The 27,462-nt window shown below is 39.3% G+C and overlaps 1 protein-coding gene across 2 annotated transcripts; it reads left to right on the top strand.

The window, feature by feature from the left end:
• Window positions 1-419: 419 nt before the first annotated feature.
• rnf11b (ring finger protein 11b) lies at window positions 420-22,847 on the top strand. Of its 2 annotated transcripts, XR_008321604.1 has the most exons (4): window positions 420-970; window positions 18,789-18,958; window positions 19,643-20,198; window positions 20,363-22,847. XR_008321604.1 is itself a non-coding variant. In XM_053322536.1 (3 exons), exons 1-3 carry the CDS (start codon window positions 848-850, stop codon window positions 19,812-19,814), a joined length of 465 nt encoding a protein of 154 aa, XP_053178511.1. In that variant the 5' UTR covers window positions 420-847; the 3' UTR covers window positions 19,815-22,847. The 2 variants fall into 2 exon arrangements, 1 of the variants encoding a protein (XP_053178511.1); XM_053322536.1 differs by having other exon boundaries at window positions 19,643-22,847.
• The last annotated feature ends 4,615 nt before the right edge of the window (window positions 22,848-27,462 follow it).

Genomic DNA, 27,462 nt, shown 5'->3' with positions numbered 1-27,462 from the left:
CGTCTAGATACGGTCTAATCCACTAGATACGGTTAAGTCATCTCATCTTGATGATAATGTAAAGCAATGGCAGCCAGGCATTATTCATGATGACGAGGGGTATTGGAATAGAGCAAACGTTGTATTTAATTAAAAAGAAAAAGAAAACTTGGCTTAACCAGCAAGAAATTGTGGTTATCCATGTGATATTTTCAGTACTGGTAACAGCAAAAACTGCCCTGAAATTGCAACCACAACGAGTCATTTATCGATTTTAACTCTGTGTTTATGTTTTCACTGAAGGGCAATGTGACCACGAATCTGATTGGCTGCAAAGAAGAAGGCTGCAAGTAGGCGGGCGTCTATTGGTTAGTCTCCTGACGGGGGCGGGGCTTGGTGTTGCTACATCACCACCTTTTGTCGTTGTTAGGCAGCTGAAAAGCTGGAAAGTCCCTGACAGCAAGGGAGGTTTCAGTCAAGAAAACTGCGGTTAGCTTTGTCATTTTAATTGAGCTGTATCAGTAGTTGCTCCACTTCGCTGCGTCCGCGGGTATAAAATACTGCCAAGTGGTTTAAGTTCGGATTTTATAAGCCAACCGAGTAGATGCTCTCCCAGCGAGTGCTAGCTGGCATTATCAGGCTAGCTCTTTGTGTAGCTAGCTGCTAGCTGAGGGATGTTTTGTTGTTGTTGAACGGAGCAGCCCTCCCGTCGTCTGGGAGAGGATTTTTTGGTCAGCTGTGTATGGAAAAACGCATTATCATCCACTACCGTTATCTGTGAAAGTGGCCCGTGTGAAGCCCCCGCCGTGTTATATTAGAAAAAGCACAGACACAGAGAGAGGGGGGAGTTTAATCGAAGAGGAAGGAGATGGGAAACTGTCTGAAATCTCCGACCTCGGATGATATTTCTTTGCTACATGAATCTCAATCGGACCGGGCCAGCTACGGAGACGGTGCTGACCCCGACCAGGAGCCACCGCCCCCTTATCAGGTAACTTTGGCCAACAGTTTCATACCAACACATGACCAGATAACCATTGTGTTTTAGCCGTCACATTAACAGAATAATTTAACATCTTATGTTTAGATGATAGGTAGCACGTCCGGCTCGTTCTACTGTCTCGTTTAGTCAATTCCTGCATCTAAGCAGCTGATAGAGACACCAAGAAATTGGTATGAGACAAACAACGCCTATGTGAGGCCGGATCAGCTGTTTACAGGTCCAGCATCAGACCAGCCCACTGACCCTGTCCTTGTATGGCGTTGACACTAATCCGCTTTGTTATATCCTGTCTCCGTCTATCACTCCCCTGAAGTCATATGATTCGTCCCTCTGTATATCACCATTTGTTGTGGTCAATATTCACACCCAGCCTATCTCAATGGAGAGGACACACAGGCATGTGTTATGTGTTACAGCCTCAATCACTTTAATAGTCTGAACTGCAGTTTTAATGGGCTCTAAATAAATCCCAGCTCTCTATTTGTAAGAGGGGGGGATTTTTTAGTTTTGTAAAAGAGTGACTCTCATAACTTTCTCAGCTGCCTCATTCATTAATTCCCTGCAGGGCAGCTACGTTGTTTGTCTGTCCTTATTTCCCAAATTAGACCATCCACACATACACACATAGACCAGGCCATGCTGTATCTGTAAATGTAACAGTGCTGTTACCCTTCTCTTGTGTGTTTTTCTATGTTAAGAACTGGCTGGTATGTGTTATGTAAGGCCTTGGCAGCCAGTTTGCTTGTTACTAGGTTAAGCCAAGCCTTATCTGTAGATTTAGGATAAGTGTTTTTAAAACATGGGAAACTGAAGTTGGTCTAAGTCAGTACTGTTGTTTATCATGCGAGGAGCATATTTCACTTTTTTTACTATTTTGACTATTTGATAGTCATATGAATAGTTATAATTTAAAATAATTATAAATATATGATATTTTTAATATGTCCCATTTATAGATCTTATTTATTTTCACTATATACCCAGTATATGGGGGACATTTACAGCTGCGTCTAACCATGAGTAATTTTTCATTTTAACCACATATGATTGGTCTATGTGACATTTTTTTGTTTCTTTTATTAGGTGCCACTCTATTGCCATCATTGGCGAGGTCAGTGTGGTTATCTTTGTGATGATATCAAGAAATTCCACGAAAACACTGTGGCCAGCACTAAATGTGTCCTCCTATTAAAACCAGTTACAATATACAATAAAGGCCATTTGTTGGCCAACTGGTGACATATTGCCTCACAATTGGTGTTATTTTCATCTTTGAAAAGTACAACAGTAGGTTTATGTATTTTTGATTTTGTAGTATTTGTATTACAGGTAGTTTGTGAGAAAAACAACATCTGCAATGGCCAAATTTTAAATCATGATCTCCCATATTTCTATTTACTGGTCCTTATATTTGTTCAATTTTGAATGATAATCTTTCATGAAGTACCAAAGCAGCTCTGAAGGCTTACTGCTGAAAACTCACATGACAGTGCTTGTTAATTTAAACTGGTAGAGACGTTTGATTTAACAGACGTTCAACATCTGATTCATAATCTTTGTCATTTCCTATCAGTCCGTTAACGATGATATCTTAACAGGGCCAGGATCTCTTGTTGTCCAGCCTACTATGAGTGTGTCATGTCTGGCACACAGCAACATGTAATTAGACTAAGGCAGCCTACTCTGGGATCATAGAGGAAAGATGCTGTAATAAATGACACAAACATTGCTCAGTTTCCTTGCAAGAGCTCTGACAAAGCTTTCAGTTGTGTTGAAGGAAGTCAGTGTGCAGTGTGTTTACTGACAGAATTTCACAAGAAGCTTAACTAACTAGTTAAATCCTACTTATAAAGAACTCTTTCATACCTGCCAGCTCTTTTCTCCCCAGTGACCACAGTAATCAGCACCTTCGCCATGTGAACCCAAGCTGAGAACACAGCACACTTTTTGTGTGCTTGCAGTTCGGCTTAACACGCTTTAAAAGTGCTGTGTGTGATAGAAGAGAGACTAAAGGCTCCACTATACTCTACTTGAGATTGAATTTTCTGTGTTCTTAAGAGCTACAGAGTGCGGCCCTGGTTGCAAATGCCTGTATCCTGTGCTGGAGGTCTGTCCTCCATACCAGAGGGTGAGGCGTGTTCGTCATGGTGAAAAACACACTGCAGGAAAAAACAAAAGACAACATAAGCTCTGACTGTACCTAAGTTGCAGAGAGTTGAAGTGATACAATAAAACTCTGGTATTGTTTTTACAGCTGAAAAACAAAAAGCAGAAAAGGAGAAACGATGGATATAACCCATCCATTCATCATGTTTGAAAATCAGTCTATTACATTAGAAGTACAACAATAAGAAATACAAAAATCATTCATCATTGATCTTGTCTTGTGTAGTTTGTATACGTGCCGTCATTCAGATCCAAACATATGATCACAGCAGAGGCCTGTACTACGAAGCTGGATGTTCTCTTATCAAGGTAACTTCAGGGTTAACCCTGGGTTTTCTGTCCTACGATGCTGGTTCACTTCTTACCGGGGTAAATCACCATGGTAATTTATGCTGAACGGCTTATGTTCTGTATAAGAGATCAATGAGTATAAAAGCACCACCTCCTGACCAATCAGTTCTCTTGGAAAATGGCCTGCCCATTAGAAGATGCTGTAGACATTGGTGCGCGTATTGTGAGAGGAGCGCTTAGGAGAGAAAGAGTTTTTAGGGAGATGCAATCCTTTTGATGTCCCCGATGACATCCTATACGAAAGGTACAGATTTTCAAGCGACATTAAGTTAGTTTAATATTCAACATTCATTTGACATTCAAAACACAAACCTTCAGCCATTTCAGTGAATGATGTCAAACTAACTGTAGAACATACAGACTAATATCCCTCATGTGCAACAAGGCTTATTTTTCAAATATATCTTTTTGTCAATTTTTTACATATGCAATAAATAAATAACCTTACCACCACTCCAGTTTCAGAACTTTTGTCAGGAAACCTGACAAGAACATCTTGAGAGTAATCGCTGCAAAAGTGCAGAAAAGCAGAATTTTATTCATATTTTTTAATTGTAAAAATTGACCAAAATATATATTTTAAAAAGAATCCTTGTGGCACATGCGGCAAGTGTTGCTTTTGGCCTGGATGATGTGTTTGAATTCTTCATATTTTTGAAGAATAATTGTCTGCAAACAGCACCCCTTTATGTGAGCGTGCAGTGATCAAGATTGGAAAACCCTGGGTTCAATTACCGAGTTGATAACCAGCTTCGTAGTACAGACCTCTGGTCTCTGTTGTGATTCTGACCTGAAAGAAACAACAAGGTGGATTTATTCTTGGTGTCACACAGTCATTCGTGGCTGGGAATGATGAACTGTAAACAACAGACTCACACGTAGACTATACGACTAATCACAGTGTTGAGTAACCTCAGGAGACAATGCTTTAGGGAGCAGTGACACTGTTGTTGTTGTTGAATGACACTGTGTTCAGATTTCAACATGTTTTGACCAGAGACTCAGACATATTGCTGCTATCCCTCTGCACGGTTTTCATGGGTTACTTATTTCTGTATTACTTACAACAACATACACATTTTTATTTCATGTCAGGAGTACTGCCAGTTGAAATGCACAATATATAATATACTTCTGCCAGGGGTTCTCTCAATCAGAACAGTATAAAAAGATGTTTGATAACGTTGTGAAGTGTTTCTCTGAGGCTGTTTGGAGCACACACAGCGTCAGGAGGGGCTGCAAGCCAAGCTGCTGCTAATGTTTGCTCAGCCTGTTTCACTGATAAATCAAGATCCAGATGTCCAATTTAATAAAATACTTTACTTGGTTGAAATATATAGTTAAAAATAACCAAGATCAAAAAAGTGTTTCGTGAAAATGTGGCATAAAAGTGGACAAAAAGCACATTTATTACAGCGTCTGGCAGACAACCACAATACTAATGAATGCACAAATGGGATATGACGCCATCAACTGCAGACCAAATGAAACAGACGGATTTCACAACCCAGCAAAATATATAATGTAATTTTTAGACATTTAAATGTGGAAAAGTTACATATTATGCCTTTTTAAAGGGGTTGGTTAAAACCCCCAAAAAAGTAGTCTATTAGTTGCTACATAGGTGCGGCCAGATATCAGACACACAGTGTGGCATTAATTGACAAAGGTGAAAGTAGAGAGTCCATCCTTTTATGCAGCATGTTGCCAGAAGCTTATATTTGCTCAAGGGATTAACAGAAGTATTAAATAATAATACTATCCAGTAAAAGTAGTTTAACCCCTAGTTGTATTAAGTTCAAGTTAATGATGTCATGGATGTTAAAAAATGTAGCAAACAAAAAACTGCCCCTTTGAGTTATTTCAATGCAGTGCTCTGAATTCCTGCTCAAACATTTGAACATCTGCTCATTCTTGAGTTTGTTAGTCATGTTGACACCCATCAGACCTGCAGCCGCATGCGTTCCACTCTGTGACTAAAACTGTGTGTATGCTCAAAGCCAAAAATATTCAGACGCACTATAAATCTCAGTCATTGAGGAGCTGGGTGCACATGCACAAGCCTAATTTCCACTCCCACAATCAACCATAAATTGATGAAGACACGCCCACAACCAGCTATTTTCATATCTTTACACCCGTCAGTGAAACACATGAGGTGTTGTTTCACCAATTGTGTTCCTGGTGAAGTCCTCCAACAGCCAGAACAGCTGTCATTCCGCACAGCTGTGTGGCTCCTTATAGCATCCATGTCGTTAATACATCACATGAACCCATAAACCATTGTAGTGATCTCTCAGAAATGTAATCAATCATCAGTTTGTAGCATTCATATCTAAACTGTTTTACAGGGTGTGTCACAGCTAAGGATAAAATGAAAAACAATATTAAACACAAAGATAAAGCTTGACATCAATGTAAATGAAAAGAATAAAAAGTTTGTAAAAAAATTTACAAATCTGTGTAAACACAATATACATACATATAATCTCACTCAATCAGTGCGGTTCATTATTATCAGCTTAAACAAATAGTGACTTTCTAAAAGATTTTATTGTTTACCTTCTGTGATCTCTGGCTCACCACTTCACCCTCAGATCTCTGTAGAAAAACGTGAACACAGTCTGAAGCTGTGGGCTTCCCTTCAGACGAAGCTTAGAAAAGAGCCTCCCTTGAAACCTGGAGCCCCTCCGGGGACACTTGAAAACATCTGGTCGAAAGAATGAGGTGAAGAATGAGGTGTGCCCATTCTGTTACGAGTTTATATGTGGGAAATATGTGTGTTCATTGTTTATGCATCTGGCTCCATGTTTCCCTGAATCCACAGTCTGTGGTGAAGCTGGGTGAATTCCTGTGTCTCTCCTCTGCTTGTGCGACATTACACTTAGTGTTGTTTAATCATTTCTGGGCTGAAAAGATGTGGGCCTTGTAATGTTGACCTTACTCTAAATAGAAACAATTGATTAATTGTATGAAGTTTGTTTAAATCTGTGAAGCACAGACTGAGACAGAAGATAGATGCTAGATAATATCTTTTATATATCATACTACAGTGTCTTTCTCTCATTTCGGTGGTATGAGCTGTGTGACTATGTTCACATTTTGATAACTGTTGATAGAAGTGTAACATGTTATCACCACTTTTTAGAGATTTACCGCAAACTATCACTGCGACCGTCATTATCACAGTACATGGCCGTGTACATGAGGACAAGCACCTCTTATTTGCAGTGTTGATGGATTAGTTTGACAGTCTCAGTATAAAAACTGGTCTGAATATTATGGGTGCGAAAACAGTTGCATGATTGTACTGCATCATACTGTTGTATATTATTATAGTGGTTGTAAAGTATTTAAATATTTACCTAATATTAACCTTTATTTTTCAAGTCTTAGCCACTTGAAATTTATTCTTTGTGTGAACCTTGCAACAGACTAGTCTAGCATTCTTCTGAATCATACAAACTACTCTACTCATCTTAATGTAGTTTGTGTTCACTGGTCAAAAACCTTGTTTAAGATCATTTAAATCAGAAAATAAGTTTTATACAGCATGTCTTCGTCATGGTCCACATAGACAGAGAGTAAGATGGGTGGATGTATGGATGTTGAAAGCTAAGTGGATGAGATCACTCCTCTGAGCCGACCACTTAGGCTAGTGGACCATTTAATGTCTTGTCCAAATGATTTCAAAGTGAGTGAGGCGATTGCGTGTGAGTCTTGAGTGGTGTGCGTGTTAGTGTTTCGTATCAGTTTGGGAGGCTACAGGGCAGAGGGAGGTGCAGGTCTGTTTGTGGCTCTCATTGTGATCCTGGTCCCGTGTGTGTTTGTGTGTGTCAAGTGTGGTGATTTGGAAAGCAGCTGGTGAGACGAGTGCTGACTCATTGCTGGTGTGACTGGGCTATGTGAGATAAGGCACCCCTGTGTGATTGCATTTGAGAGGGAGGGAGTGTGTGTCTGTGTGTACTGGCTTCCTGGTATGGCTTGTAATACCCCTCCTGCACCCCCGTAAGCCTCAGAGATGAGAGCAGTGACGGGAGTTTTTATCGATCACGTTCATTTTGGCACAGAGGCCTTTACTCTGCTGCAAGCTGCTTTATAGCCGGCTGTTATTGGCTACAACACTTTGCATACTTAAAAAGATTTGCAGTGCTTGTGTTCACATAGCTGCAATTGAATCTTAATTAAAACATTTCCATTTTCAGCCCTTTTCACTTTGTCTCTCACTTTTTTTGAGGCTTCTAAGGGTTAATAGGATCTAAAACACATCAAAGAAACACCTGCTGGTATGCCAAAAAAAGAAAAAATCAAGGCCAAATCTTCGTTCAGGTTATTAAACCGGGGGAGTAAAATACACCTGACTGATACACAATGTTGAGGAGCAGAGAGTCTGTCAACCACCTGCATTACTGTCAACATGAGAGTGCTTACTGTTAACAGCTGCTTTGAGCTCAGCTGGCTTTATCAGAAGTAATGGGTAGAGAAAGTTTACTTTGGAGGTGGTTTCTAATTAGCTGTTAACCCCCAGAGTAGAGGCGAGATCAAGCACAGAATATGGAGGAAGAAGAAGAAGACATGAACAATTATATTTCCTCTGAATGTTTGTGGCTACAGTCTTAAATGCTTCGGGTCATTTTCAGAGCAACTGTTATTACAGATTGTGACAAACATTTTCACACATGACAGAGGTGGGGAGAGGAGTGCTGGGAGAAATTTGTTGTATTGGAGTACAGAAAAGTTACGCTTAGTCTTATCGTGTGTTCCGGTTGGAAATATCAACTGGAATTTCTGACTCAAAAAATAAGCCCCTGCAGCACTCTCACTTAATAGGACCAACTTCAAAATCATTTTGCCATTAGTCTCTTAGACATGAAAAGATGAGACAATGGGATCCAGGTTGAAAAATACTGATGCTTCCCTTAAAAGCAGTCAGTGCCTTGTTTAACTTTAAAGCCATCCGGTCATCTGTAGGGTCATCTAACACCAGACAGGTTGTTACAGTTCAGTACACCTCATGTGAAATAATCACCATTCAATCATTAATAAGGTATGATAATGATGATAATTCAACAATATTGTCTGTTTCTGCAGATTAAATCTACAGTGCATGGTACAGATGTTTTACAGTCGTTAGGAACTTATTTCCAAAGCTCAATAACATTGTTATTTAACAGCTTTTTAGCCAAGGAATCAGCCTTCACGGCTTGCTCATTTTTACAAATAAAGTGAATGACATATGTACATCTTGCATTAGTGAGCTTCTTGTACTTGAGCATAGGTCCTGGTCTGGGTGTACTCGCCATATAGACCAGGATTTAGAGGCTTCAGCAGGATACTCAGATACATGCTCGTTCCAACCAGACCTGATGTGTCTTGTTTTAATGCTTGATTCACTAATGTAAGTATAACTATCTATCAAAGTGCACAAAAAGCACTTAGCTTGACAATATGAAATTATTATCTTGAAAGAACTGAGCCATGTGACTTTATACATTTCATACATTCATATCCTCAATGACAAATACAGTGGAAAAAGTATGTTCTTGATTAAAGGAATAGATGAAGGCACGTCTATCTATATAGATACTCATCCTCCTTCTGATGACAGACGGTCTATACACATTTAAGATAATGAATTTCTTGTCATTGGATGTAAACTGCATTGCAATACACCAGTCAACACTAAACCTAACCACATTTATCAATGAGTCAAGCTTGTTATTCCATAGAATAGCCACACACCGTGGTATCCTATCTCCAAATACTCCCATGCTGAGGTCAGTTGTGAAAATGATTATTGACAAAGTTTAGTTTCATGATGTCAGTTCTCCAAAAGGTTGTCAGCAACTATGCAGCAAGCTTTATCCCCTGCGCTTGGAAATGATTTACTGAATATTGCAATAAAACTCTCAAAGACAAATGCTCTCTGTGTGTTCATCTTTTAATTCCCCTTCGCACCAGACAACTGCTCCTTCTGGCCAGATCTCCAGACTGCATTTCGTCAACCTCTTGCATTCAGCGGATACTATATATAAGCCAGATTCACTGTTTGCTGAGTCAATATTTTGATAATGTTTCAAGAAGGAGAAGAAAATTCTCCCAAACTACACTTGCAGATGTGCCAAAAGTCACATTTTGAGAAGTTCATGCTGCTCATGTCAGGCCCTCGTAGCTTCAGTTATAGTAAGGTAAGGCACAACATTGTGTTCACATAATAATGTGTTTGGCAGTTGAGTTCAACTGAAGTGCTTTTGACCTAATCGCAGGTACAATTGGTCACTTAAATCAGGTTTAGCTGTACCCGCAGCTAAACCTGAAAGATTTGTTGCCATGGTATTCGAACGCTATAATCAGGATTCGAATATGTGTTTTTTTCCCCCGGCGGTGGCAGTCTGGTAGGTGGAGAGAGAGAGGGAGAGACGACAGAGGTAGTGGGGGAAGATGAGTCTCACAGTGCAGGTGCATCTTCCTCATCCTGCTTTGCTGGCCTATGATGCACTGGCTGCTTCAGTGCATTAACACTGCTTCTTCTGTTGCTGTCTCTCTCTCAGACTGGCAGACAGACAGACAGTTGTAAGCAGCACTGGGGAGGACAGGGTAGCGGGCGCACAGCACAAGTGAAGCAGCAGCAGATTCAGTTTGAGCAGGATGCAGAACACAAAACACTAGCAGGCTGAGGCACCTGCACCGTGAGACTTGCTTTTCCCTGCTGTTTCTGTCATCTCTCCCTCACTCTCCTCATCCTTTGCCCACATTGGACCTCATCTGACCGCCCATCCCACCCCCTGCGGCGAAGCATTGAATAAATTCGACTAATTGCTGCCGAAATTTCAAAGCTCAAAAAAAAGGTACAGTTCGTGACAGTTCTAGTTTTCGGATTGTAAGGCAGTCATTCACCCCAATTTGAGAGCCCCTTGTGACAAATTATCTACTGTTTTCTCCTAATTTGTTAACAGGCATGGGGGTGGTGGATGGGGGCGGAGCTGACAAACAAGCCATTGTGCTGCAGGTCATTGACATAGGCTTTGGCTGACACACAGCCACACAGAGGCTGCTGTTGCTCACCACAAGGGCCAGGACTCAGATAACCGCCTCTGCATTCTTTTGTCCTCTCCATGACTCGTCGCAGTTAAGTCCTCGTCTTCATCTTCAGGAGCTCAGAGGGCTCAGGGAGGTTTTGGTCATAATATTACAGTGTCAAAACTAAGTGACGTGTCAGTAACATCTGTCATAGTGGTAAATGATTATATGTTGTACAGACTGCCACCTTTCTCCAGTCACTTTTGCTGCTACTGCTAGTAAAATTAAAAATTAATAAAGTTGTTTTTTGGGGTTTTTTTCAGTTATTCAACTAACTTTGACTCCCCCCCAATTTGCACTTTTTGCATTTTTCACCAGTATATATTTATTATGTTAATCCATTTTTACATACAATACCTCTACTACAGTGGAGGTATTGTATGAGCCTTGTCATGTGTTAAGCGCAAATATCAGGGTTAATACTCTTAGCCTAACCCCAGCTTCCTGCTTATACCACACTGATGGAGCAATGCGATACACACACATCATTACCGTCACACCGTCAGTCTGTCCTGTTATCACATCAGAAAACACATCCTGTGATGCTGATGTCCATCCTTCTACCATTGTTGTCTTTATGTGATCAACTGAGTGCAAGCTTGCCTGTATTGTGTGTATGTGTCTGTAGGTCATGTTTAAAGATTTCGTTACCCTGAAGTGCTCCGAAAGAGGGATAATATTTCAGAGCCTGCAAATGCTTCACGTTTCTAGTGTTGATTCCTCTGAAGTGCATGTTGACTCTGATGTTTTGAGTTTGTGAAGATTTGCAGGCGAAATGGAACATACTAAAATATTCAGAACATTAAAAATGCTGGGGTTTTTTTTGTATTTTATTAGGGCCCAAGCACTACAGTGCGAAGGCCCTATTGTATCTGTAAAGATTATTATTATTCGTCTCACAAAACGATCGCCTTTTTGACAGCCTAAACGTGCCCGAAAAGTCACCAAAATGTGCAATCATGTCCGACCCGGCGAAAAATTTGATATTTTAAGGTTTGCCAAAATGGCCGTGGCAAAATGGCTCAATAGCGCCCCCTAGAAAATTTTAAAAAACGAGCCCCACCACTGAGATTGTCCTAGACAAACGAAATTCGGTACACATATATATTGTGTAAAGACGCACAAAAAAGTCTCTGGGACCCATGCCCTCACTCCTACAGGAAGTCAGCCATTTTGTATCGAATCTGCGTTTTTGGCATCATTTTGGTGTTTTCCACGCATCGCATTTGAGCGAACTCCTCCTACAGATTTAATCCGACCGACTTCAAATTCACTCAGAACCATCTTGAGACATTGGAGATGAAAAGTTATCAAAAACTTTCTGATTAGGGATCCGGTTTGGCCGTGGCGGCGCCGACAATTTCCTTCACCATGAAATTTCAAACCCTCATAACTTGACTCCACATGGTCTGAGCTTTTCCAAATTTAATATGCTTGTTCAGCGTCCTGGTCTGAACACATGTACAGTCTCATATTTACTGACAGTCATAGCGCCACCTACTGGCAACAGGAAGTCACTTGCTTCAGTCTTTCACTGATTACTCCCATAATCTTAAGTATTTACACCTGAAATTAGCTCAGCTGAGACATAAGACCTTGGTGATGCTACATTCTGCAACTCATGACCCATCATCAAATACCGTTGCCATGACAACACATTCAACGCCATGATAATACGATTACAGTTTTTAGGGGCAAAGGATGCCTCCACGGTAACGAAACTCAACACACAAGTCTGGAGTGGGTTCATTTAACATCCTATATACTTCAATGGGATAAACTAAACGGCTCAATAGCGCCCCCTTGAATATTTCAAAATTGAACCTCAGCCTTCCCGATTGACATAGAAGAATGAAATTCGGTAGGTTTATGTAACATCTCCAGACGCACAAAAACGCCATTTGGACCCATACCCTAAGTCCAACAGGAAGTCGGCCATCTTGGGAAAAATGCTATATTTTAGTGAGTTTTTTGCTCATTTCCAGGCCTCATATTTGAACAAACTAGTCCTAGAGATTTCATCCCATCCACTTCAAATTCGCTCAGAGTCATCTTGAGACATTGGAGATGACAAGTTATCAAAAGCTTTTTTATGACTTCTTCCTGTTGGGCGTGGCTGTGCACACAATTTCGATGCTTCGCCATAAAGCAGGAAGTCCTTATAACTCCTACAGACATTGTCCCACCTAAACCAAATTGATCACACATGTAGAGGGTCGCGCCCTGAACACATCTATGCATCAATACTGCTTCATATACACAGCGCCACCTACTGGACACAGGAAGTCAGCCTCATATGACAAACATTATCCCATTTACATGAAATTTACAGGATGTGTTCTCCACATCACACACTTCAACATGACATGTCATTGGTGGGTGATCTCTAGCGCCACCTAGTGGACACATGCAATGTGACTTAGCCCCATCACACAACGTTCATTACAAGCCCGGGTGCCAAGACGTCTACATGCCCGCTGTGTCTGCCGTGTGACTGCAGCATGCACCGGCATGCGCGTACGGGGCGGTGCGTGGAGGAGCTTGGGCCCGATCATCGCTGCTTGCAGCTTTAATTGTATTTTTAATTGTATTTTTTATATCTTGTCACTAAGCTACTGTTGAGGCTTAAAGAGGAATATGCCACTGAATTATTATTTTGTGGTGAAAATGGCCTACCTTTATAATTTCTTAGAGTCCATGGTGGTGTTTTCAAATGTCTTGTTTTGTCAATAAACAAAACAAAAATCCAGAGATATCCAGTTGACTGTCAGGCACAGTATGTCATAGAAAACCTGCAGATTCAATTTGGATAGCTGCAACCAGCAAATATTTCCATTTCTGCTTAAAAAAAAAGGACTATAATGATCAGTTGATTATCCAAATAGCTGCTGATTAATTTTCTGTTGATTGATCAAGCTTTGCAGCTCTACATGCAACAAGGCATTAGCTATACATTACAGTTTTTAGATGGCAGCTAAGAGGAGAAAAACTGCCATTATCAATCATGGTACTTCCTCTTTTGAAGGTATTATAGGGATATTCTACCAACAGTGACTAAGAGAGAGAGAGACTGTTGGTATCTTGGGTAGTTTCGCTCTAGGACCAAGATCATTTTTTCTGTTAAGTGTTACCTCCACAGTCAGAGAGGCAGTCATTTAACTAACTACAAAACAATATTCAAACTCTGTCACTCAGGAAGTTTGTTGTGTTATTGTCCACATCACTGCTGTAGTTATTTAAAAAGCATTGACCCGGTATTTGTCAGTATTGGAGGGGTTGTCGCCATTGTTTCAGCCACATGTTTCAGTCCCCCATACACTTCTATTTTAATCAATACTGACTGAGTAATGGCTTGATCTTCAATCACTCCACACATGTATCTTTTCTGTTTTCCTCCTATTTGACCACACAATCGCAATAATTGTGTATTGGGGTCTCAGCACTGCCAAAACACCAGTGACCTACACTCAGCACTGTGACTGAATGCGATTAGTGTAGACAGCGCCTTGCCTGTATAGTGGACAAAATCAGACAACACCAGCGAGGGGGAGGTGACAAAGAACAACAGTCAAGTTATACGGTTTCCAGCAGCCTTCAAAGAATATACAGGAAGTCACAAAAAATATTTACATCCTGTTTCTCTGATCCTAATTTAATCAAATGTTATCGAGTCTTTTCAAGCATGTGGCTACTGAATTACTCGCATTATTTTAATTGTGCTCTGCATGATAGAGTACCAAAAATGACCTGGTACCCTGTGATCATCAAAACATTCTGAAATCTTCAATATTAGTAAATGATTTTACGTAGAAATGAACCCACGGCAGACCAACATTGCAGACTATATAGCTGACGTGTCAAACTTATTTCTCTAATTCATATCTCATCTACAAAATAAAGAAATTTAAATAAAACTAATTTATCTTTATTCAGTGTAAGTCTGCTTATCTTGTCTTGAGTGTTTTGGACAGTTCTTTGTATAAGCTTTAACTTCCTCTCCTGCACAAATGCTTGAAGTTCATATTAAGCTGAGTATATGCAGGTAAAATGTTTTAATATGTGAATGTCTAGCACATATCAAATCTTGAAATATTAAATAAAATACATATTAAATAACACTTATTTTGTAAACTGTAAACAAATAAAGTAAAGCAACCAATAGTTGAATATTTAGGCTGTCAGGACTTCACACCTGTACAGAGGAGAATAATCTTGATGTCACACTTGTTACCAGAGGTTTTATGTTATTTCAGCTCATAATGCTGACAAGAATGAAATAATGACATAATGTTCATATTGTGTTCATATTGTAATATTTTGACACTGAATGTTTCTGTCTCATTGGTGAAAAATGAATAGTTTCTAGAACACATCACATTGTTGTTTAAACACTTGAGCTAATTAGCTCTTTGATCAGGTATTGCAGCAAGTGAAGAGCAGCTGTTGCACATTGCTTCAAAAACCGTAGCTACCCTGATCTCAAGAAGTTATCGTTTCCCACGTGTGCATGATGTCCGATCAAGTCAATCTAACCAGTATATTCTGTGAAGTCCTGACTCATTTCAAACTATCCTACTGACTAAAGCTGCTCTGCTAATGCTGCAAACACTGCTGTGTTCAATACTGTGTAAACATCTTTGATGTTTTCTTATCCTCTACATGGACACACACATTCACATGAATGCATTTATACAGCTCTTTGGAGATTCTTGGGTTTTATGGTTCAGACTAGTTCTCATCTGTTATTGAACTTTGCACTCTTGGTCATGAGTGTCTCTATCTTTTATTTTCCCATTCCTCTTTTTTCCCAAGTTTCTCACAATTACTGATGAATGGTTAAAGGAAGAGGATAAATATCTTCATTCTTTGTCTTTCTTTTTTTCTCTCTCTGTGTTTGCTCTCATTCCTTGTTGCCTATAATCTTCACCTCCCTTCCTGCTCACCATTAGCAGCCTGGGGCCTGGCAGGCTGACAGTTTCAGCTGCTCAGTGCCTGCTTCAGCAGACTAGAGCATACTTGGCAAACAAAACCAAGGTCTGTACTTTGACTCAGCTAGCCACCACCCTCCACTGTGGACCCAGCACCCCCCTTTCACCCACGCCTACTCTGTCTCCCTGACTGTTGTCCTTCTGGTCAACCTGAGGTCACATAATGAACAGTTGTCACAGTCCAGCTGACATGCCATGTATGAAAGGAGGGAGAGGCATATGATAACAATTACACTGCTGACCACGGCACAGATGACCACCCGAGCACACACACATACACTCTCTCTCTCACACACACACACACACACAGAGTACAGCTGTTGGCCCCTCTGAGGCCCTGTCTGTGGCTTTTAGTCCTTCTGCCTGGCTGCCATCTCTTTTTGATACGAACCAAAGGAGTGGCTGTCAGGGAAGCAGCAGACTGCCTCAACTACCAGTTATGCTGACTCATGGCTAAAATGCTACGGAGCTAAGAGGCTGACTGCGAGCTAGCCGTCATCATTGCTGATGATGTTTGATGGGGGTTTTTTTTCTCTTAAGGACGGTATTGTGATTTTATGTCCATTAAGCAAACTATTTGCTGCAATTATTATTAGAGTGGTTTAACAGTCAGTAGATCTCTGTGGTTGTATGGGGCTGCTGCTACTTTTTACAGTATGATAAATATTTTGTATAAAAAAAGAACAAATTGACAAATTGTGATCTTCTTACTCATTTCAGTTGTGGTAAATAAGGTTTAGTCAGCAAGCCATAAAAGGAAGAAAAAAAACACAATATTACAATAGCACTTAAACTAAGCCAATTACCAAATCAGCCAAAAAAAGAAAGAAGGAAATGGAGAGTGATTTAAGTTTCATGCCTGCCACTCATAGGTCGATCCTACTCGATATTTTGTGCAGATGGCTTGTAAACTGCGACACTGCATTGTCTGATAAATGTTTAGTCTGCTGATTAGGCCGACGCCTGTCTGATTTCAAGCTGGTCATTGCTTTGTGTCACAAGGTCATCTCTGCAGTGTGGTTATACTGGTGGTTAATGAAGGAGCTCACTTGATGGCATTAGACTGGATTCATAGCCTAATCCATGACCTGAGGCTTGGACCCTTCATGGTTTGGCACACAGTTGAGCTGGATGCGCTGAAGAGGGGAGAGGATGAACGAGCACACACCACAAGAAACCACATCCATTGTGTATGAGTGTTTCGTAGAAGTGAGTGAGTAATATATGTAGGAAGGAAAGGAAGGAAGATAAAGCAGATGCAAAGCCATAGACCACAGCGTGAGAAAAATGGAGTGAATAGAAAGTAATTCCGAGAAGAGCACGAGAATAACACGTTTGATTGTACAGACGATAGAAAACAAAAATCACCTAGTCTCACCCACACTTATAAACTGCTGTGATGAGTTTGAAATAAATGTTATTTCATCAAGTATAGCATATGATGGAGGACGACACTATACAGCAAATTTACAACAGTGTGGCTCAACTTCACTTGAGACTAAAAACCTCATAAAAGCTGAATTTCTTCACACATCATGAATGTCATGCTGGGTGTTTTTGGCAGGAAATTAAAGCACATCAATAGACAATCATTCTCTTTTGTTTTGTGTGGGAAGTCATTATTATATCGTCATTATTTTAGTTTTCCATGTTTCAAAATGATGGCTAAAGCATTTACATTAAAGGCTGTGTTTGGTTTTATGTTATTTCAGTTTTGTTTATTTGTGTCATTTACCATTGAAATTAATTGTAACATTTAATATGGATCTTTTCAGACATTGTGGCAGTTACACTTTTTAGATTGTCACATGGACAATAAATCATCCTCTTTCAGAAAGTATATTTGATATTTAGAAATATCTAACATGTTTAGTATAATATAGACTCTGTATTATCCTCTGTACACTCCAAAGCTATACTCTATATTACAGTACAGCTTTGGGGTGTGGTAATATAATAACTTCTTTTGTTTGACTCATTCCAATCCAATACTGAAACCCTGTTGGTGGCTTTGATTCGATGTGGTTATACACACCAATATTTACAGACAGGCATAATGAACGACTCAGGGCTTGTCACTTTTCACATTCAGTCTTAGCTGGTTAAAACAAAAGCGGGATTGCTGTTGAGCCAGTTGTCAGCGGACAGGGAGGCATCAGCTGCTTTGAAGTTTAGCACTGTTCAGTGTCCGTTTTCCAGGTTGAGGTCTGACCAATGACCATATCAAATTTCCAGGGAAATTGAAAGGATAGATAGATGTTTGTTCATGCTGTGATCTGTTATGTAGTGATCAAATCAAAGTTTAATTGCTTCAGTAATCTAATTTCATAAATCCAGTCTGTGACATTGACATACTAAAAATTGAACAACATTTAGGATTTTTTTATTCATCACATTTCTAATCTTCAGCCAAGTCAGACCGTGGCTTAGTAGGTTTCTGCTGCGCCGGCTGTTAGAATAAGATGTGGAAACACCACCACCTACTGCCTGAGATCACATATCCAAAACATGGCCAGAAATAATGCCAGTTTGTAATTTATCATTGATTACATCAGATAGTTACTGGGGGAATTTGAGATGAACAATAATAACATATTAAAACAAAGAATATGTGGTGAATTTTGAAAATCACAGTCAAATGCTTCCATTGTGTGGTGAGCAGAAGTGAAATCCACCCTTAAAGCAAAGAAACTTACATACTAATGCTTACCAGTATTGTGTTGGCAGGTGGTGACATTAATCCGTCTTTCAGTATGAAAGGAAATGCTTAAATCCCGGTTCCCGTAATGTGTTTGTACCATAAAAGAAAAGAAAAAGAGAGTTTCACAAGCTTGAAGCACATCTGCAAGACCCAGTTTGACTTCTGCCGAAAGTGAAAGAATGACATCTTGTGCTTTAGTTAAAATAACATTAAGAAGGGAGGAGATTTGGTAAGCATGGCTTATGAAACAAGACTATAGAACAGTCTTACTGACTGCAGCTTATATTCACAGTGTTTTCATTTTAAAGTATTTCCTGCCATGATTCTGAGACAGATGGCTTGGATAAAATAAAAAATTAGCTTGAGAATAGCAAAATTATCATGGCTTCTCATGATTTTCTGTGTATTTCTCTGTTAATCCTCCCCTAAGATTCTTCCTTTTACCTAGAAGTAATTTCATATTGTAGAAAAGGCAATTATGTCATTTGACTCTTGCACTCCTCCCTCTCTCTTTCTACAGGAGCAGATCCATGTGCCTGTCTACCACCCAACACCCAGCCAGGCCCGGCTGGCCACTCAGCTGACAGAAGAGGAGCAGGTCCGCATCGCCCAACGTATCGGACTCATCCAGCACCTCCCAAAGGGTGTATATGATCCGGGGCGGGATGGCTCTGAGAAGAAGATAAGAGAGTGAGTAGAAACCCTGGTTGGTGAGACTCAGAGAGAGGCTCCTTCACTGCAGTAATCTGTGTTTAAGCAGGGTGTTTGTATGGCCTTAAAAGACTTGAAGACTCAAACCTCAAAACATCCCCTGGATTATATACTTTGATTTATACTGCAACACAACTTGCTGTTGTCACATGCAAATGAATTCCCATCATATATCTAATGAAGAGTGTAAATTGACTGTATTTATATTTTAATGTGCTTCGTCTCAGATAAACCAATGTAGTTTTAAGCAGGCAAGCAACTAATATTTATCATTGATGATTTTTTTGGTTATTTTCTTAATTAATCAAGTAAATATCAAAAATGCCAAATGTTTGCCTTTTAGTGTAAATGGACCAAAAAAACCCTGCATATTGTCAGTCACTTGTACTCACTTTATTGACAAGGTTTTGGTCCTCAGACCTTCATCAGGAAATGTTCCTGCCTAGACACTTGACTGAAACCATTAAACAGCATTTAACATAGCTGCTGATTAATTTTCTGCTGATCAACTAAGCAATTAAGTGACTGATAATTATAGCTTTAGTGTCAAGTATGTGGTTTTATTTCTATTCTGCTATTTCCTGCATGTTTCTGCTGTCCACATCTTTACCTAACAAAACATAGTATTGAGTTAATAATGAATGTGTGTGTTCTCCTCTGCAGGTGCGTCATTTGTATGATGGACTTTGTGTACGGAGACCCCATCCGGTTCCTGCCCTGCATGCACATCTACCACATGGACTGTATAGACGACTGGCTGATGAGATCCTTCACATGTCCCTCCTGCATGGAGCCGGTGGACGCCGCGCTGCTTTCCTCCTATGAGACCAACTGACACACACACATGCACGCACACATGCCCACACACACCTGTGGACCAGACTGGACAAACACACAAACACACACGCACATACACATACATATACACATGTAATATGCACACAAATGGAAATACACAACTTCCATCTTACTAACCTTTATCCTGGATTAGTAAGGTGGTGATATCAAAACAGTGATGATGTAAAAGATTTAGGAAGAACTCTGTGTCTGTCTGTCTGTGTTTGTGTGTGTGTGTGTGTGTGCGTGCGTGCGTGCGTGTGTGTATGCATGTACAAGTTCCTCAGTTGGCCTGCTGGACAGGATTGCATCTGGGAAAGGACTGAAGGACTGAACAGAGTATTGGTGTTTGAGGCAAGCAGGAAGGAGCAAAAGATGAGAGGTGACAATGGGAGGCTGAGGATATGGGTGTAAAGGGGAAGTCAAGGAGAATCGATGGCCATTATCTGTTATGATTAAGAAATCTTTCAAAGATCCGCTTTTTATATACGCAAATGCACACATAAGCACGCAACCAGTCACACACTTCCTCTATTTACTCCCCAGCATTAAAATGAATTGTGACAGAATGCAGGAGGATATCTGCCGGCCATCATCTGGCTGCAGATTGTGCTTCCTGGACTGTTGAAGTCTGATTACAATAAACTACTGCAAGAAAAAGGTGAAGAGAGAAACAGCCTTCTGAAGATTGCAGGATCTGCCAGATGCTTGATGCATCTCCACACAGATACCTCTGCAAGAGGTTCCACATCTGCATCAGAAACTGCCACAGATGCAGATATCTGATTAAAGACTGCCAGAGGTGGACATCAGATTTAAGACTACGGACATCCGATGAATTCTGCAGACACAGGCCTCGAGTAGTCTGTATAGCTCTCTCATGAGAAACGATTGATTGATTGATTGATTGATTGATTGTCCTGTGGCTTTGTGAAATCTGTTCCATGTTTAGTTTTGTCAGTCAGCACAAGGGCTCTGTTGAACCAGTGTTTACCACAGACATGGCAAAAGGAAATGTGTGCTTTAGTCACTAATGTGATGTGTAGCTGGTAGACTATTGCTGTCAAGCTATCGACTCCTCATGACTCTCAGTCACTGTGAGATCTCAGATTATTGGCCAAAGCACAAAAATATGACTGTAGACTGATAAACAAACCATTTTACAAATCAGAGATATTTGCACTTCTTCATTGTGACAAGAGTCAAGAATATGTGTTCAGAAGTTATGTCAAAGTGAAGTACAGTATATGATTTTCTTCATCTGCATTCTCATGAACTTTATTGAAAGCAACAAATCTCTGTGGACCAGGAGTGGAAATGGAAGTTATTACTGGTGGCAATAACCACAAACTCCAATTTCAATCCTCAACAAAAGTCCACACCATAATAAAAAATACAATCAAGGTCAATCTTATTTAATGTGTTATAAAGCATAACTTCATTAAGCATACTTTCCTGTGACATATGGTCATTAAACCAGCTCTAGGGAAATATTTACACAATGGCAGGCACCGCCTTCAAGATGGATCTGGTCCTGTGTCAGTTCATACAAATGACATTTGTACCTAATGTAGTCAGAGTCAGTAGTTACACAATGCAGATAATGCATTTTTCAGTTTAAACAAGGTCTATTTCAATCAAAAAAAAAACTATGAAAATGATGTTTGTGCTAATTCACACATCATGTTGCTACACTTTTTTAAAATATCTATTGCCCAAGTCACCCAGTTTACTATTAAAGCACAAATAAATACAAATATTCTGTTATATTTTCCTTCTCCCTGCTAACTTCAGCATGTAAATGAGTCAGTAAGATGAAATATGCAGGAACATGGTAAACATACTCATCTGAGCTCCCCCTGCGTAATGGGCATGACTCAGATCTGACAGTTTGAAGGCATGCCTTTAGTGATCTGTGTGTGTGTGTGTGTGTTTCTACTTGGCTTTATAGCCTCTGTTTGTGTGTGTGTGTGTGTGTGTGTGTTTGAGAAAGACTGGGGGAGGCATTTTTGCACAGTAATTTAATCTACTTAACTCTTCATGTTGTACATTTTTCTCCATCAGTGGAGCTTCATGGCCTTAGGTTAAGTGTGAGTGAGGCTCAGAATCAGCTGCTAAAAAGTGGAGCAGAGTCCAGTTTATTACAAGAAACAAGAAGTTTAGATGGCAAATTCTTCTGGCACGCTGGCAGTCATTGTACATGTCATATCATGTTAAGATAAACTGTTAATAAACAAACAGTATTGTGGTGTTTGGACTGAATTTCTGTCTCGTCACCTGCTCCCTGGAGGGTTCCCACTGCCTTTATCTGCATTCCACAGCATTCCTGCGGTACAATGGATGACCGCTATGGATACAGTGAACATTTTGCAGAGCAGGAAAGGTTTTGATCTCAGTCTGGACCAAATCAAGGCTGGGTGGGACTGCAAATGCAAAGGAAACTAAGATGACCATGTCATTGTGTATGTGTGTGTATCTTTCATACAACAAAATAATTGGTTTAACTAAATCTACATAAGTATCCTAATCCTTATTCATGTGAAGACTAGCATTCTCCCAAAGCTTCATATTTTATGCTTTCTTCAATAAGGTGACGTTTTGTGGAGCTGCTTCATGGAACCGACTAGAGTTCCACTGAAAGGCTTTGAGGGATAAAATGTGTTCCCAAGAAAATGACTCATGTCCACACTGTTGGTTAAACCCTGCTCTTTTGATGAGGAAGCAGCTGCACAAAAATGCTGCCTCACCACATTTCAGATAGAGCTTTGCCTCCTAAGTTGATTCTTGGGAGAAACTTATTTATTTAAAATGTCCAAATTGACAGGAATGACAAGCGAGTGCTGTTTTCGGGTGGATTTTTTTTTTTTGTGCTTTAAGTACAGGATTGATCAGCAAAGTTTGCTCATACGTGAACTGGGTATGTGTGTTGTATGTTTGTGTATGGATGCTTGTTAGACCTTACCTTGTTTGTAAGCATAATTATGCATATGCTATGTACTACAGGCAAATAATAAATATACATTGCGACACAGCTGCCACTGGTTGTGATTTATTTCCTCTATAAACACTCGAAAGAAAATAATTGAAGGGCTTCCAGTTCATCACTGTCAATTAAGGAACCTGAATGTAAACGATAAGGCATCCAAGACAATGTCATCCAGAGTATGGTATAAATATGGTTACTGATTGCGCAATTATGTCATACATTCATTTTTATGTCACTGAAATCCAGTCACACAGAAAAGGCCTCTCTGAAAACAGAACTATACTCAGAAATATGAAGTTGGTTTTATCAAACTGGTAATTGCATGACCTACCTTGTCATTAACAGCTTCCTTTCCTTTTTTTTAAGTGTTACCCTATACTCTTGCTATTTCTGTATCAGGTTGGTACAACTTGCAAGCAAAATGTCTCTCATTTCTATGCCTTTTCCTTATTTGTATATTTAGTTATATTGTTTGCTGATTTTATTATGTATGATGTACTGTTGTTGTTTTATGTGTGTCTTGTAAGGTGTCCTTCAGTGCTTTGAAAGGCTCTATAAATAAAATGCATAATAATAATAATAATAATAATGATGATAATAATAATGATGATTATTGTTGTTATTATTGTTATTATTATTATTATAGTTTCCTAACTCAAGTGTAAAGCACATGTTGCTTAACAAAGAAAACCCAACAACAACAATGTATTTTACACAAGAGGCATAGATCACTGGTTTGCTCCATCTGGAGGGAATACTATAGTATTTATGTCAAAAGCAAGTGTTTTGACAAAGTACATCTGCTAACTCCAGCGTTTGGCTGAATAATGGCACTAAGTAGTGGTGCTTAAGCTACTGATTGAATTTTAGGCTAAGACAGCCCATGAGCTTAAATTGATGAAAATAATATTCTGGAATTATTCTAATACTTGAACAAATGACCAAAAGATTCAATTATCTCACTATGGCCATGCTCAACAGATAATATCAATTTACATTTAACAAACAATTAATTCATTATAGAAAGATTAAATGGCATAGACTTTTGAATTTAGGCTACAAGGAAACCTAACATACAGTGTCTGTTCTATGCTGAGATCATATTGCCCCCAAGAGGAACTGCTTCTTGAAGCAAGGTACCATAAAAGCACAAACACAATGCAAAACACAATACAATGTTCATGTGATGAAAAAGAAAAAAAAGTTTTTAAGCTGTTGACTGTTGAGCATGTGATGACTCACTTCCTTGAAGCGGCCTGACAGCAAGTGTGTCATCTGAAAATGTAGAAATGTACCTGACCTTGTGGTACTACTGTTGCGGGTAATGGTACAACCCTCTGGATACACAACAGAAACTCTCTAACACTTTGAGGGTTATACACACACATGCTCGTACATGCGCACACACATGCAAACACTGACATTTTGCTTACGATAGGAATAAACAAGGAAGTTGGGGGGGCGGGGGTTACACAAAAAATGTAAGAAAGCTTGGACAAATAGACTAGACAGACCTGCATAACTTCTGTGTGTTCATTGATGTTTATCCTGTTATTCTGACTAACTCTAATGTCATTGTTTTATTGTCTTCTACAAAACACATACACACACACACACACGCACACACACACAGATGACAATGGGGACAAGTAGGGATTTGTGTTACATTTTATTATGCTGTTTTCACATTTTTAGACACCTGATGCTTTGGCAATAATTGTAATTTCAATTCATGTTAATCAAGCAGCAGAGAAAGAAACAGAGTGATGATGAAGATGTGCCCCTCCATTTTGTCATCCTTGTTTTGTTCTCCAGAAGTGATGGCCAAAATATTGATAGCTCAGGACACAATTACATCCTTACACAATAACAATACAAGCTTAATCAACATAGCTGATAATGTGTCATAAAAACCTGAACATTACTTTATATTTTTAATATATTGTATAAGTTCATATGGAGAATATATATTGTAATCCTGGTGTGTTATATTGTTTTAGTTTCTGTAAAGATAGCAGCAGTGGTGCAACTTAAATATGTAATTTAAAAAAAAAAGTGTTACAGGTTTTTGGACACATAAATGTGCACACCAAAAGCAGCAACCATTTGTGGTTTACTATCTCAAACAGGGAGTGCATCACAAGCTCTACCTCCTGAACCACAGCTGCACCCCAAATGTCTGTTCATTTCAAACAGAAAATACTGTTTTGAGGTTATATAACAGTGTAAGGCTCTCTTTATACAACTCACACTATGAGGCTGCAGACAATATACCAAGCCAATAGTTTAATCGGTATACAAGAGAATATACGTGGCTCTCAGAATCCAAAAACTTTTCTGACCAAAATTATCATTATTATTATTGGTTAATGTTATTGAGTTGCATGCTTTTTATTTTTTGCGTCCAGAATGAGCTTTTTTTTTCTTCAAAATGTGTGTTTGGTCTCCTCTTTACCCACATTTGTATGCTGTCACTGTGCCTCTCTCTCCTCTCTCTCCTCTCCCTCTCTCCCTCAGTTGTTGAGTCTCTACGTTCTAGTACAACACTGTGGAACTGAACAGAACAAAACAGGGATTTTATAAAACAAAATATTGGCACAAAGGCATGAGCTGAAAGGCAGAAGCAAGAGAAAAAGGTGTCGATCATCATCTTTATCCTCCTCTTCCTCCTCCTGCTCTAGCCTGTGTGAGAGAAAACACATGGGTGGGTTTAAACACGTGTAGTGAAAGATAAGCGCAATAATACAGACATGTTATATGAAACATAACCGTTGTCTATCGCACACTCATCCATATACATTATAGAAAAAATAAACCTGATTATGTTTATTGCAATGAATGACCTTAAAGCGTTTTTAAGAATCATCTCACCCATGCTATAGAAATAGAGAACAGAAAGACTAGTTTGTGCTAAATCTAAATTTCTGACGTCAGACGCGTTGCATCAGTTATGTCTTTCAGCCAATCCGGGCACTATACAGCGAACTCGTCCTCAAATGACTCCCAGAGTAAATCCCATATATGGTTAACTCCTCCTTCCTCTTTTTTTTTCTGAAAACAACACCCTGCCCACCTCGTTCCCAGCCTCGCCCACAGGCCTGCACACTGGACTGGATTTCATTATTTCATTTGAAATAATATTTCCGGTTTCTTGAGGAAAATATCTCTCTTTTGAGGTGACTATAATTCATTTTCTCACTAAGTTAACCTTCTTTGACATTGTGTTTTGACACAGAGCTATAATAAGCAGAAGAAAACCACAGGGCATATGTGTAATTAAACACGCTTTTACACGTTTTTATGCATAAGAGGATGTAAATGATTCCAACTGCAACCGAAATATCGAGGCTTGTGTGGCGACAACTAAAATTGGCCTGTGACACATTCCGTGCAGGCTCCTGCTCGCCCGGGCTCAACAGATGTGATCACAGTCCTATGCGCTGCTATGTTTTCTGCAGTGCATCTTCAAAACAAAGTCTGACGTGGGACAGAGGCAGAGAGGAGGGTGTAGATAAAGACACCACACTGAAAGATGATCTTTATTCGTGTCTCCATATTTGCTAATGGACATGCACACAGTCAACAAATAAAGGTTATTATAAATGGTGAGCATGAGGTCATTCTCTGAGTTGAAATCTTTAAATTACAGTCCTGCTGTCAGTAATGATTATGTCCGAAATAAGTTGTGAAAGTGAACTACGCATATGCGCATATTAATATGCATCAATATAGCTAAATGTGTGGGCAAAACTCCTCATTTTAAGCCATAATAAAAAGTGTCTAGCTGAAACCCTTTTTTTAACACACACATTGCAAATAACCTACTAAAATATTCTTCAATATGTTTTCAGACAAAGCAGAATTACAACACTGACTTATATTAATACTTAAATTGTGGTACGGCACTGCAAAGAAGAAATATATATATATACATACATATATATGTGTGTGTATATGTATATAGATAGATATATAGATCGATCTATCTATATGTGTATATATATAAACTTGTGGTATATTGCATTTGATATGTTTGTTGATATTTGCATATTGTATATTTATTTGTAAAAACTTCTGTTGCTGCTCCTAAACTATGGAACGAGCTTCCTTTAAATATTAGACAAGCCTCCTCACTGTCCATTTTTAAAACTCGTCTTAAAACCCTTTTTTATTCCTTGACTTTCAACCCAGCATGAGACTCTGCTCCTGTTTTAGTGTTTTATGGATTGTTTGTTTTTTAATTATTGTTTTATTGTTTTGAATTTGTTTAGTATTTATTTCCTGTTAATTGTTTTATGATCATGTGTTGTTTTATCTATTTATGTACAGCACTTTGGTTCAGCTGTGGTTGTTATAAAGTGCTCTATAAATAAAGTTGAAGTTGAAGTTGAAGTAATCATCTGTCAGTGTAAGTAATTTTTTGTACTGCTTTGGCAATATAGATTTCTGCCAGTTCATGCCAATGAGGTTTATTTGAAATTGAAATTGAAAGGAGAAATAGATATTTAAAAAAATAAGATATAAGAAATAACAGAAATATAGAGAACAATAACAGCTTCAGTTTGATTAGAGCTGCAGGGCTCTCATTTCAATACACACGCGTATTGTCACTTATGGGAGCATATTAACTTGGCATTTATTTTTTACACACACACACACA

The sequence above is a fragment of the Scomber japonicus genome, chromosome 7 (genome assembly GCF_027409825.1).
Source record: "Scomber japonicus isolate fScoJap1 chromosome 7, fScoJap1.pri, whole genome shotgun sequence".
Taxonomy (NCBI): domain Eukaryota; kingdom Metazoa; phylum Chordata; class Actinopteri; order Scombriformes; family Scombridae; genus Scomber; species Scomber japonicus.
The sequence above is the reverse complement of the archived record's forward strand: the minus strand, read 5'-3'. Positions and strand labels throughout refer to the sequence as shown.

Excerpts from the sequence above, each read along its gene's own strand:
- rnf11b (XM_053322536.1), top strand. The coding sequence starts at position 848 with ATGGGAAACTGTCTGAAATCTCCGACCTCGGATGATATTTCTTTGCTA. Across the intron at positions 971-18,788 it reads AGCCACCGCCCCCTTATCAG|GAGCAGATCCATGTGCCTGT; the intron begins GTAACTTTGGCC and ends CTCTTTCTACAG. Across the intron at positions 18,959-19,642 it reads TCTGAGAAGAAGATAAGAGA|GTGCGTCATTTGTATGATGG; the intron begins GTGAGTAGAAAC and ends TCTCCTCTGCAG.